This window comes from Nansenia antarctica (genome assembly GCF_963989245.1).
Source record: "Nansenia antarctica genome assembly, chromosome: 4".
Lineage (NCBI taxonomy): Eukaryota > Metazoa > Chordata > Actinopteri > Argentiniformes > Microstomatidae > Nansenia > Nansenia antarctica.
Window position 1 is genome coordinate 16,541,169 of NC_137689.1, and position 11,412 is coordinate 16,552,580.

General features: G+C 45.0%; 2 protein-coding genes across 2 annotated transcripts in view; both read right to left on the reverse strand.

Annotated features, from left to right (window-relative positions):
* Positions 1-794: 794 nt before the first annotated feature.
* rps6ka4 (ribosomal protein S6 kinase, polypeptide 4) lies at positions 795-7,572 on the reverse strand (the record flags this gene model as incomplete). Its single annotated transcript, XM_080529828.1, has 18 exons — positions 7,225-7,572; positions 6,697-6,768; positions 6,503-6,570; positions 6,236-6,386; positions 5,977-6,092; positions 5,674-5,781; positions 5,454-5,534; positions 4,970-5,073; positions 4,429-4,579; positions 4,125-4,286; positions 3,744-3,869; positions 3,330-3,463; positions 3,017-3,110; positions 2,503-2,673; positions 1,878-2,069; positions 1,509-1,671; positions 1,118-1,281; positions 795-1,010 (listed from the first exon to the last, which is right to left on the reverse strand). The coding sequence occupies exons 1-18, from the start codon at positions 7,454-7,456 to the stop codon at positions 795-797; spliced, it is 2,505 nt and encodes an 834-aa protein (XP_080385954.1). The 5' UTR covers positions 7,457-7,572.
* A 2,604-nt stretch (positions 7,573-10,176) lies between these two features.
* rom1a (retinal outer segment membrane protein 1a) overlaps positions 10,177-11,412 on the reverse strand; it is a gene marked incomplete at both ends in the record, with an annotated part of 2,464 nt that continues 1,228 nt past the window's right edge. Inside the window, 3 exons of the mRNA XM_080528653.1 lie at positions 10,177-10,380; positions 10,620-10,866; positions 11,055-11,412. The exon at positions 11,055-11,412 is cut by the window's right edge and continues 73 nt beyond it. Of these exons, the coding sequence (XP_080384779.1) occupies positions 10,177-10,380; positions 10,620-10,866; positions 11,055-11,412 (809 nt within the window). The remainder of the gene's footprint in view (positions 10,381-10,619; positions 10,867-11,054) is intronic.

The window sequence follows — 11,412 nt, forward strand, 5'->3', positions numbered from 1 at the left end:
CATCCCTCAGGGTCACATACACTCTAACAGCTATCCACAGTAGCCCCGCTCACTCTCAACCCTATCTGTAGTGATGGTGACAGACTCAACATAGTTCCAACCACTGCACCCTTGTCTACCATGTGATGAGTGCTGTATATCCACAAGTGCTCTGGTGTGAAGGTCATTACCTCACTGGCTGTGCATATGGCTTGTTCTCACTCATGGCTTCTAATTTCCCTTTACCCTATTAAACCATGCTCTCTCTGCGACCAGGTTCCTCCCCGCCAGGTAGAGAGAATATGCAAATAGCAGGATCTCAACCCTACTGCGTGCTTGCCGCCCAAGTACAATTATTTTAAAATATGTAATACGTATAAATACTCTTAAAGCCATAGACATCTATTCATTCTTACATGTTAGTTTCTTGGACAAAACGAGAGCAGTTGTAGATAAATTGCAGTGCACTGCAGGTGGTATAAATACAAGGAGATAAAGTCATTGCATCACTGTGATAATGCAAAATGCAATACAACACTTTCAAATAAAACAGTGAAGTAAAGCCATTGCTGCCCTTTTGTTTTGTTTGAAACATTGAACTTGTATTTCATTTTGTTCATAAATAAGCTCTTAGAATTTGTAGGCTATATATGACTTTGGACACTGGGGGAGATATAACTTACATTTTTCAAGTTGATCTCTGGTCTTTCAGAGAACAGGTTTCCCAATCTGTCTCAACTGAATTAACATGTGCTTTCTTCTTCTCCCTCCCCTCCCTCTCTTCCTCACCTCCCCCTCACCACCATACTCCCCCGCTAGCTCTCCTTTGGGGTCACAGTTTGGTGTGGTGGCTGTGTTTTGGGGTTTTTCACAGATGCAACCGAGGAAGAGGAGGAGGAAGAGGAAGAGGAAGAGGAGCTCCGTCGGGTTTCCACACCTGTACTTGTCATCTTGAGCTTGCGTCGTTTGGCGAGGGGCGCGTTGTCGACACTCTTCAGAAAGAAGCCCTCCCTCTTCCCCCTGTTGAAGGCCTGATGTACAGAGAGCAGAACATCATAAATCCATTTAGAAAAAAAAATATTAATACATTTTTACTCCTAGTCAGTCGTTGGTTATGAGGTTTTAAAAATGCCATTACCTTGTATGTGGCATTGACGTAGGTGCGGACGGTGGGACCACTGGACTCCAGCACATCTGGGGTGCAGAGGGGGGTGGAGGAAATGCACACCCCGCCCTGCAGCCAGCTGTTCTCCTTCAGATCTGACAGCTTCAGCCGCCTCTCTGGATCCACTGTTAGCAACCCTGTGAACGTAAAAAGAAAAAGATCCAAGTTGATGGAAATTCAATAAGTGGATATGAGATGTGGGGAAGGAAGACACATCCATGCAAAGTGTCTTTGAGTGTCTAAAAAAGCGCTATATAAGTCTAATGTATTATTATTATTATTATTATTATTATGCACCACTGCAATCCCTCAACAAGCTGAGGAGGTAAATAAGTCCAGTTTAAACTCTTCTGGTGTTCCAGACCTTTCACGAGCTCTTTGGCCTCCTCAGACACACCCTTCCAGGCCTCGCCAGCCACTGAGAAGTCCCCCTCCTTAATCTTCTGCATGATGTCAGCGGCATAAGAGGAGGTCATCCCCCCCTGCTGCTCACTCTGAAAGGGCACCTGTCCTGACAGCATGGTGTACTGGCATGGAAGAAAATACACACACACACACACACACACACACACACACACACACGCACACGCACACGCACACACACACGCACACGCACACGCACACGCACACGCACGCACGCACGCACACACGCACACCTCATCACATTAATATCATTAAGATTAGGACCGTCAGTAATAACACATTAGGAAGTGCAGTCAGCTGCTATGGTTACCAGGATGACCCCGAGGCTCCACAGGTCGCAGGCCTGGTCGTATCCGGTGCTGTGGAAGAGCTCGGGCGCCGCGTACTGCAGCGTGAAGCACGGGGTCTGCAGAGGGGCGCTGCCCGCAGGGCACAGACGGGCAAAACCAAAATCTATCACCTTCAGTACCGAGTCTTCTCCTTCATCTGCAAAAAGCACGTTCTGGCAGGCGGAGGGAGAACAGCGCGAGTGTGCAGCGAAAAGACAAATCAGTAAACAATAGGTGCACTCATTGGCAGACATCCAAAATCCATAATTAATTTGACATCAAGGGTCCCAATTTGATTCAGCAAATAGTGCTGAGCAGAGCAAAACATACCCTACAACTCAGAATACTACAGCATGATGTTTATAGTAGCTTGCTAAATATAAACGGTTTTGAGAGAACAAGTTTTGAGTAAACAATCTGGAAATGCATTGCATATCACGGATCTATTAGAAACATTGTGGTACAAATGGTCGACTTTGCCCCAATCCTTTAACACATTTTTACACATGCAAATGCTCTTATTATACAGTATCATGCTGAATAACTTTTCTATAAGGTTTTCTAAGTCATTTATTAGGACTCAGTCAGTCCAGTGTCAAGGCACACCTCTGGTTTGAGGTCCCTGTGCACCACTCCGGCCTCGTGCATGAAGCCGACAGCTGACACCAGGCTCTTCAGTAGCTGGCTAGCCTCTGCCTCCCCAAACAGCTTCTTCCTCTTGATCCTCTCCAGCAGCTCCCCCCCACGCAACAACTCCATCACCAGATAGGTGTGGTACTGAGAGAGAGAGAGAGAGAGAGAGAGAGAGAGAGAGAGAGAGAGAGAGAGAGAGAGAGAGAGAGAGAGAGAGAGAGAGAGAGAGAGAGAGAGAGAGAGAGATGTAGGAGATGGTGGAGAGCGAAAGAGGTTCAGGCTGTATATATGTGATGAGAAAACTGTTTATTGCGCATGGTTGCTTAAGTTCAATCTCCATTTCAAATGTCAAACATTATTGAGATTCAAGTCACTGCAAGCTTGTTAAAATAGTGAGCGGAAAGAGAGAGAGAGAGAGAGAACGCCTGAGCGCTGAGGCAGTGCTCGCAGGTGTGTAGATCTGTGCATATCTTTTATCTTTCTGTACCTGATCAGTGTAGACTTCATGCAGCTTGACAATGTTGGGGTGGGCCTCACACTGCCTCAGGGCAGCAATCTCCCTCTGAGTGTTGACTTCCATTCTAGCACAGGCAAAAGAGGGACGTTCAAAGGCAGTCAACAAAAGGTCAACGGAGCACTGCAGTGCACTATGCCCTATTCGAGCGAGCAAAGCCTTAACAGCACTAAAATATGTTAAAACATGGGGCAATCCGTGAGCGGTGTAATTAATCACGCTGATTTATTCCAGGGACACGTCGTGTTACTCCGTGACAGTGCGCGAGTGCCACGCTCCGGCTAACCTGCGGCTGATGATCTTGACGGCGTAGTCGTGGCCGCTCTGCAGGTGTCTGCATCTCCTGCACACTGAGAAGCTGCCCTCTCCCAGCGGCGGCCCCTGCAGGCACAGCTCATACTGCTGGAAGAACTGGGAGTCCTGCCGAGACGGACCGGAAAGGGAAGTCAAGTCAGTCAGTAGTCCAAACTGTCGTGTTACAGGAAACGACTCAAGTGTGCCACAATGTGTTTCCGTGCGTCCACTCCAAATGGCCGTGTACGGGGTTGAATGAATTGACTACAGCAGTAAAAGCGTTGAGGTCAACCTTGCACCTTGAGAACCTGCAACAAAGGCAACAAACCTGCAACAAAGAGCCTCCTGAGGGCTGTCTACCTCACTGCCTACATCTACTGCACAGACTGGAAGGACTTCAATATACCTCTAACATAGCACTGCGACGGACAGTGGCTGAGCCTGGTCGATCCGCACCCATCTGGGCCTCCATGAAGTCCCCCATGACCACGTTTTTGTTGAATAGGATGGAGGGAGCAACAAAGGAGTAGCCCTGGAATGGAATAACATTGGGTTCCCAATTGAGTATGACTTGTGTCAGGTATACTCTGGGGTAAAAGTGTAAGCACAGAGAGTGTGTGTGTGTGTGTGTGTGTGTGTGTGTGTGTGTGTGTGTGTGTGTGTGTGTGTGTGTGTGTGTGTGTGCGTGTGTGCGTGTGCGCGTGTGTGTGTGTGTGTGTGTGTGTGTGTGTGTGTGCGTGTGTGCGTGTGTGCGTGTGTGTGTTGTAGTGCAAAGGGTGAGGAGCACCTGGAACAGCCGGTCAGTGCTGGGTGGGGTGGCGGCTGGTGAGTAGACGGGGTCCATGCCAGTGAACTCCTCAGCAAAGTTTCCCGTGTCAAGCTCACTCCTGAGCTCTGGCTTGAACGGGCTCACCACCTTCTTCTCAGCGAGGTCTGACCAGCTGAGTCCCTGAGGTGGAAGAGCAAAGAGGTGAGAGAGTGGGGAGAGACAGAGTGTGTGTGTGTGTGTGCGTGTGCGTTTGTGCATGTGTGTGTGTATGTGAAGTGCACAAAAGAGAGCGAGAGAGAGAGACAAGAGAGATGAAAAGCACCTTGAAGAAGGGATGTCCTTTGATGTCTTCCGCCCCGCGTGGTCCGGCGCCCAGCCGCTTATGGGGGTCTTTTACCAGAAGCTTCTTCAGAAGGTCCTGAGCCATGGGTCTGATCATAGAGGGGAAAGGGGGATCACAGCGCAAGATCCGTCTAAGACCATAAACAGAAAGAGAGGGTAAGAGGAAAGAGAGGAATAGTTGCCCAGTGTGTGAACATAGCACCCATTATACAGCAACTATTACGGTCATAAGGAACATGACTGGAAAGCATTATCTGAATTTTAGATTAGGCTGTAGGCTTTATGTTACACTGAGGGCATAGCAAAACAAATGTATTAGAATGTTATTATACACGTTGGTGTATTCTGGCGGCTAGATGAAGCTGGGGAAACCAGCCACAAAATAGATGTAATTATCCTCATAAATTGTTGAGTGCCATATCGACTGATGAAAGAGTGGGCAGGAAACAGTGTGTGTGTGTGTGTGTGTGTGTGTGTGTGTGTGTGTGTGTAAGTGTAAGTGTGAAAACAACAGCATTTACTTAGACACTTCACTTTGGGAGTTCCTCTCTCCCTCCAGGGTGAATGGTGACGCCCCCGTCAGCAACTCAAACATCAGGATCCCAAGACTCCACCAATCAACCGACTGGAGAGGGCAGGAGGGAGGGGAAAGGACACAGAACACATGGAGTCGCTTAAACGTCAAATGAAATCATACAACCCATACACACAGTTTGATGGAACATAGCAAAAACATTTGGGGACGTGAACTTGCTTTCTGATATTAAAAAGACAACATACATATTTGCGACAATCTGGGATTGTCAAATCAATTTTGGTTTTTTTAAAAGAATGATATATAGCTGATATATATATTGATTTTTGAAGAACATAACTTTCTGTTTAACTGTTTTTTTTATTTTTTTATCCACAGATCCGTCTATGATTTTGGGAGTGATGACATTTCTCGAAAGTGGCAGGGTGACCTCATTGATGTTGTTTGAACCCCAGGCTGTAAGCCCATACCTTGCCATGGCCAGACTTTCCTCGGATGATCTCTGGAGCCATGTACTCTATGGTGCCGCAGAAGGAGTATGTCCTTTCTTTCTGTAGTAGAAATAAATAAAATTGGCACACCTCCAGTAACTGTCATGACAAAGATATGCACATGCATGTACGCGCTCGCGTGTGCCAACACAAACACATGCCGCAAGAAACAGGTCTTCATTATTGTGTCTTTCCATACCTCCTCATGCAGGAACTCTTTGCTAAGCCCAAAATCTGTTAGCACCACATGTCCCTCGCAGTCCAGCAGGATGTTTTCTAATTTGATGTCCCGGTACACAATACCCAGCTGCACAAGACAAAGTGAGGCCAGTCAATCATTTAACCCTCTGAAATATTTGACCCTGCTTGAAAATTTGAAGAAATAAAAAGCTCATTACCAAAGATGCTGGTGAATTAAGTGAGATGCATGTCAGGCAGTGAAATCAACAGGTTTACTAGACGGTGTTGTTGAGAGGACAGAGACGGAGGTTCAGGGGCCCACCTTGTGAAGGTGCTCCAGGGCCAGGATGATCTCCCCGATGTAGATCTGCACTTCCTCCTCATTGAAGTGATCCCGCTGGTACAGGTGTGTGAACATCTCCCCTCCACTCACATAGTCTACCCACACACACACATATACACACTTGAATAGACAAACAAACAAGCATCTAGACAGAAACATACACACAGAAATCACACATTCATCACTTCAAGGTCATAGCTGATGCGCTCCATGTATGGGTCTATGACCCATGGCTCACCCAGGATGAGATGTAGCTTGGTGTTGGTCTGGAAAGCATAGTGCAGAGTGACCAGGAAAGGTGACTGGCGGATGTGCTCCAACACCTGTCTCTCTGTGCGTGTGTGCTCGGCTGTCTTTGCCTTCTGAACAATAGCTGCTTTCTTGAGCACCTGGGACATGATGATGAACAGTCAGCCCTCATCATTCAGTGAATTTTTACTAAACCAAATGCCAATTCTTATTATAGTATTGTCTTTGGAAAAATGGCACAGACCAAATAACTCACCTTCATTGCATACAGCTTCCCATCATCGTGACCACTGTTTTTTCGGACCAAAAACACTTTCCCATAGGCTAGACAGAGAGGAAAACCAGAACAACAAACATTTAATCAAATTCTAACAATGTTTTACAAATAATTGTCATCCGGGCCTCCAGGCCTCCAGCCTACGATCCCCTGATCAATGCAGTTGGCCTCACCTCCTGTGCCCAAAACTTTGAGAAGTTCAAAGTTCTCCATGCCTACTCGCTCTGTATGGCCTGTGAGGTTCGCTGATGGTGGGAGACAGTGAACACAGTACAGTATCAGCAGGAGTGCATAACACACACTTATACACACCAATACATTCACATTGAAGTTACACAGCAGAGCACAGTAAAGGTGTAGGCTAATACTTTTATGAGACCACAGTGAACATGAGTGCCGGAGTTCCCAGTGACGCCAACACCCACCAAAATAATAGGAGATTGATCTGCAATGTAGGATAATTGAATACATGATCTACAAAGTATTAGCCTACAGGAATTCCAAAATGCTTAGTGATACGTGATATTTAAAAAAACATATTTACATAAGCTAGACATCATGTCATAGGATAGACAGCTAGGCCTGATGTGAATACAACTGCATTACAGAGGGACATCATGTCTCCACATGCTATAGCATATCAAAGACCCTTGTGAATGAATTCAAGTCGTAAAACAACGGTTGATTGATGGTTAACCTACCATTTGTAATCTCATGTTTGACCGTGCAGGCTTTCCTCCGGACCCCAGTGTCTGAGTCCTCGCCGCTGCTACTACTACTACTTTCCGAGCCTTCTCCAGACATGATGGTGTCAAAATACTTCCACTCCCTCTTCCAAACCCAATAAACCGATGTATCTTCAATTCGTGAATCGTGTATGTCACTATAAACTCGCTTTGGTATATATAATATTCGATTAGGGAGTATTTGCATGAATGATGAACATGGTTGTGCTGTTTTGTTTTCTCAACAATAACATTGCAGCACTAAATCCCCTCGACATCCTTTAGCTGTTCCGCCTAATCTTCTGCTTTTTTTGCTCCAGCAGGGCCAATAATAATCCAATAATAATCGTCCGAATCAGAAATTAAATCACCAACGCTTGTAGACCAGCTAGTAATATACTATAATACTATCAGCTAGGCATCGGCGCCGGTCTTACAAGCTAAACACTGTAAAAACAAATATTATTAATAGTTATCGTAAGGTTGTAACTGTATTCGCCATTCGCCGGATGTTATCCCGTAACTACTACTAGACGCCGCTTGATGTTGTGGCGAACTGGATACAAATGTAGCGCTGAACTGACCAAGTCTAGTGACTTTGTAGCCAGTAAGATCGGCCTATCTCTGATATATGTCGAACTAGCTACATTTGTAAGCCCACTGTTGATAGCTTGGTACTGACCACAACAAGACCTTCTAGTAACAGAGCTTGATATGCTTTGTATGTTTACCTTACTGCAGCTAAACCCTTTGACTATTTTGAAAATACAACGATTACGAAGCTATGCAAAGCTCGCTAACTTTTAGCTAGCTAGCTCACTTTAGTAGCTAACTGACAACCTATCCCGTCAGACTAGCTGTCATCCAGTAAGTCAACTGTTGATGGCATTGTTGAGCAACGCTATTTGATCCCGTTTCATCCGGATTGGGTAATGTGGATGACTCACTCACGTTCAAGACATTCAAAAGTACTGCTAGCTAGTGGATGAGATCAGAGGCATTGATAGTAGACAGGTTAAGTTCTCCGTACGGAAGCCGCGATGTCACAGTTTTCCAGACCACTTTTGGAGGAGACCTCCAAAGACCTGTTGGTAGATGTAGTTTCAGGCTCTTGACACTTCAATTTCTTTTGTCTGTTACTACTGAACATTTTTAAGATTGTGATTTAGATACACTTGACTCTTGTTGATGATAATAATAAAGATTAGGATTATGTATAGCATAGCATAGAGTACAGCACAGTGTTTTATTTGTATAGTATAGTATAGTGGATAGTGTACATAGCCTTTATTTATGTAAACCAGCTCTTTTCCCTTCTTGTTTTTAGTTTTTTTTCCTAGCACCAGGGGAGCCCCCCCTCCCAAATTTCGTTGTATGGTACCTGTACTGTACTATATCAATGACAATAAAGAGCATTCATTCATAATAATAATAATTATTATTATTGTTGTTGTTGATGATTATTATCATAATATGTTGTAGATGTAGATTTGTAGTTTGTAGATTTGTAGTGCATAACAATAATAAACCACACATGCAGCTCTACTCCACTTAGTAATGGCCCAGTCTTGTAAGTATGTAAGTATGACTGCTGGGGCAGCAGTCTGAGTATTAATGGGATTAGAGTTTTGAAAGGCGTCAGGATAGAGGGCACATACGTACACGCTCAGGCTTCCACTGCATTACTGACATCAGTCATTTTCATAATCCTATTCCTCTTATTGGCATCTCAGAATAGATGGATGTGGATGGATGAGGGTTGCAGGTAGAATGAGTGAGGGAGTAATGAAAAGCAGGTGAGCAAGTATGGGTGGGGCATGTGGGTGTTCAAAAGGTGAGGAGTGTCTTAAGCCCAATCTAGTCTTAGTGTCTTAGTGAAACTTACTTACTTTGTCCTCTTCATTCCTATGTGAAACACCAGTTAGTGAGTAGGCATAATACATACAAATAAATAAATAATAGAGAGTCATTGAGACATAATATGTTATGTATGTTATATCTCAGTGTTGGCACAAAGTGCCAGAAAAAAATACAGAACACCACAAGCCAATTAAGCACATTAACCTTTAATACGTTATTAGTAATAATAGTTGAATAGTTGTGATACAGTGCTGTGTATGTTCTTTTGCCGAGGGTTACATCGCAGAGCATTGAGCATTGCTCTCTACTGTCAGCTTTACATTGCTGTTTGTCTCTTATGCAACATTTTATATTTCATACTTTTTTTATTGTCTGTTTCAGATTCAGATTAATTAGACATTCTTTCCCCAGTGTTATTGTAAGGTCATTGAATATCCAGGTGAACTGGTTTCGTGTCTATTTTAATTCAATCATTGTTCTCTTTTATGAACTAGAACAAAATGTTACTCGAAGGTGGGAGCTTGGTTGTGAACTGGTAAAAAGAATCTTGCATCCAGCACACAATCCTGTTTCTCCTTTGGAGAGTACATATAATTATTGAATATGTAATTAATCATGGGGGTATTATGAATGGCATGGGTTTGGGGTGACTTTACTGGTATTATGTTAGCCGTGTGTGTGTGTGTGTGTGTGTGTGTGTGTGTGTGTGTCATAGAGAGAGAGAGAGAGAGAGAGAGAGAGAGAGAGAGAGAGAGAGAGAGAGAGAGAGAGAGAGTGTCTAATTATTATGAATTGCCATTATTGAGATAAAAAAAAGTGGGTACTTATAACAAACTGGTGTGCCTTGCCTTACTTTTGATACAAAATTATATTTGCCCTCAAGTGACTGAGATGGATAGCATGATCATGTCACTCATTTTGGGGTAAAACATATTGCACGTAAACGTATCAGTGTGAGACTGGATCGTGATATCAAAGAAAAAACGGATGTTTGTGTCCAGTTTGAATATCATCCAATTCATCTTGCCCCCCTACACCACCCTGTTTTAAACCATGTCATGTCTCCCTTTATGCTGCCCCAGCTTCACCCTCTTCAGTACTGGCCACCTGGTTCAGCATGAGGAGCGTCAGTATAGGATCCACGTACTCCATGATCGTTTCCTTCAGCCCTTTCTCCAGCAGGTACCCCTCTGTCTCGATCTCAGTGTTCTCCTGCCCCGCCACCGCCTCCATAGACGTCTGCAAGAACCGTAGGCTGACAATCACAGACCCCTGGGGGGGGAAGAGGAGGAGGAAGAGAAGGGAGAGAGGTTAAATGTATGAATATGGATATATTATTCAAAGGTTAGCCAGCTACATAGGCAGATTACAGTACTCTCAGGCCATCCTGAAAAATACAGCCTGACCAATTGTGACCACTTTCAGGCCACAGACAGACTGGATTCCAGTCATGTAATCCCAATTGCCACTCAGGACAATGTAGTTTATTTTACTCCATATCGACGCAGTACCTGAAGTAGGAGGACAGACAGCACTCCAACCCCAATGGTGTTCATCATGCCCATGTAGTAGCTGACCAGGGCCTCCCTGCAGCCACGAAGGTGGATGTTGAGCTCCTCAGTCTGGTGCTCATAGTTGTAGTGGGCTGAGTTGTTGGTGAGGCTATACTGGATGCAGGGTCGTGGGGAGCTGGGGTTGCAGCAGCTGAAAGGGACCCCATCTATCAGGTAACGGCCGTCCACGTTGCTTTTGATGCGGCTGGAGAGAGAGAGAGAGAGAGGGAGAGGGTCAGAGAAGACGGAGTCTATATCATGCTGTTGTATCATCTAAACAGCATCATTTCCTATATAGTCAATTGATAGTTAATGTAGGAAAGAAGGGATTCACCCAGACTACTAAAGCAATAGGCTGTCAGGCTAATCCTGTAATTGTACATCATCACTCACTCCTTCACGTCCTTTGAGCTGAAGTCTAGGTAACGGTTGCTGATCCACTGGACCTCGAACCAGTCCTTGAAGTCGTTGTTTCCGCAGCACTGGAACTCCATCTGCATGCGGTCGATGGACTGCTTCTGGTAGCAGCGGCCTGGGGTGTCCGTGTCCTTGTAAAAGCGGATGCCGTTCTTCAGACCGATCCTCAGAGAGCCTGTCAAGTTATACTTCATGACGAAACTCAGGATGACGGTTATCAGCATGAGAAAGGAGAAGAAGAGGGCAACCCAGAAATAGGGCTTCAGGAAGGTCTTCCAAGCTGGGAAGCGACTGGCATCCAGGGCATCCTGGCAGATCCGACCAGCAAAGTAGT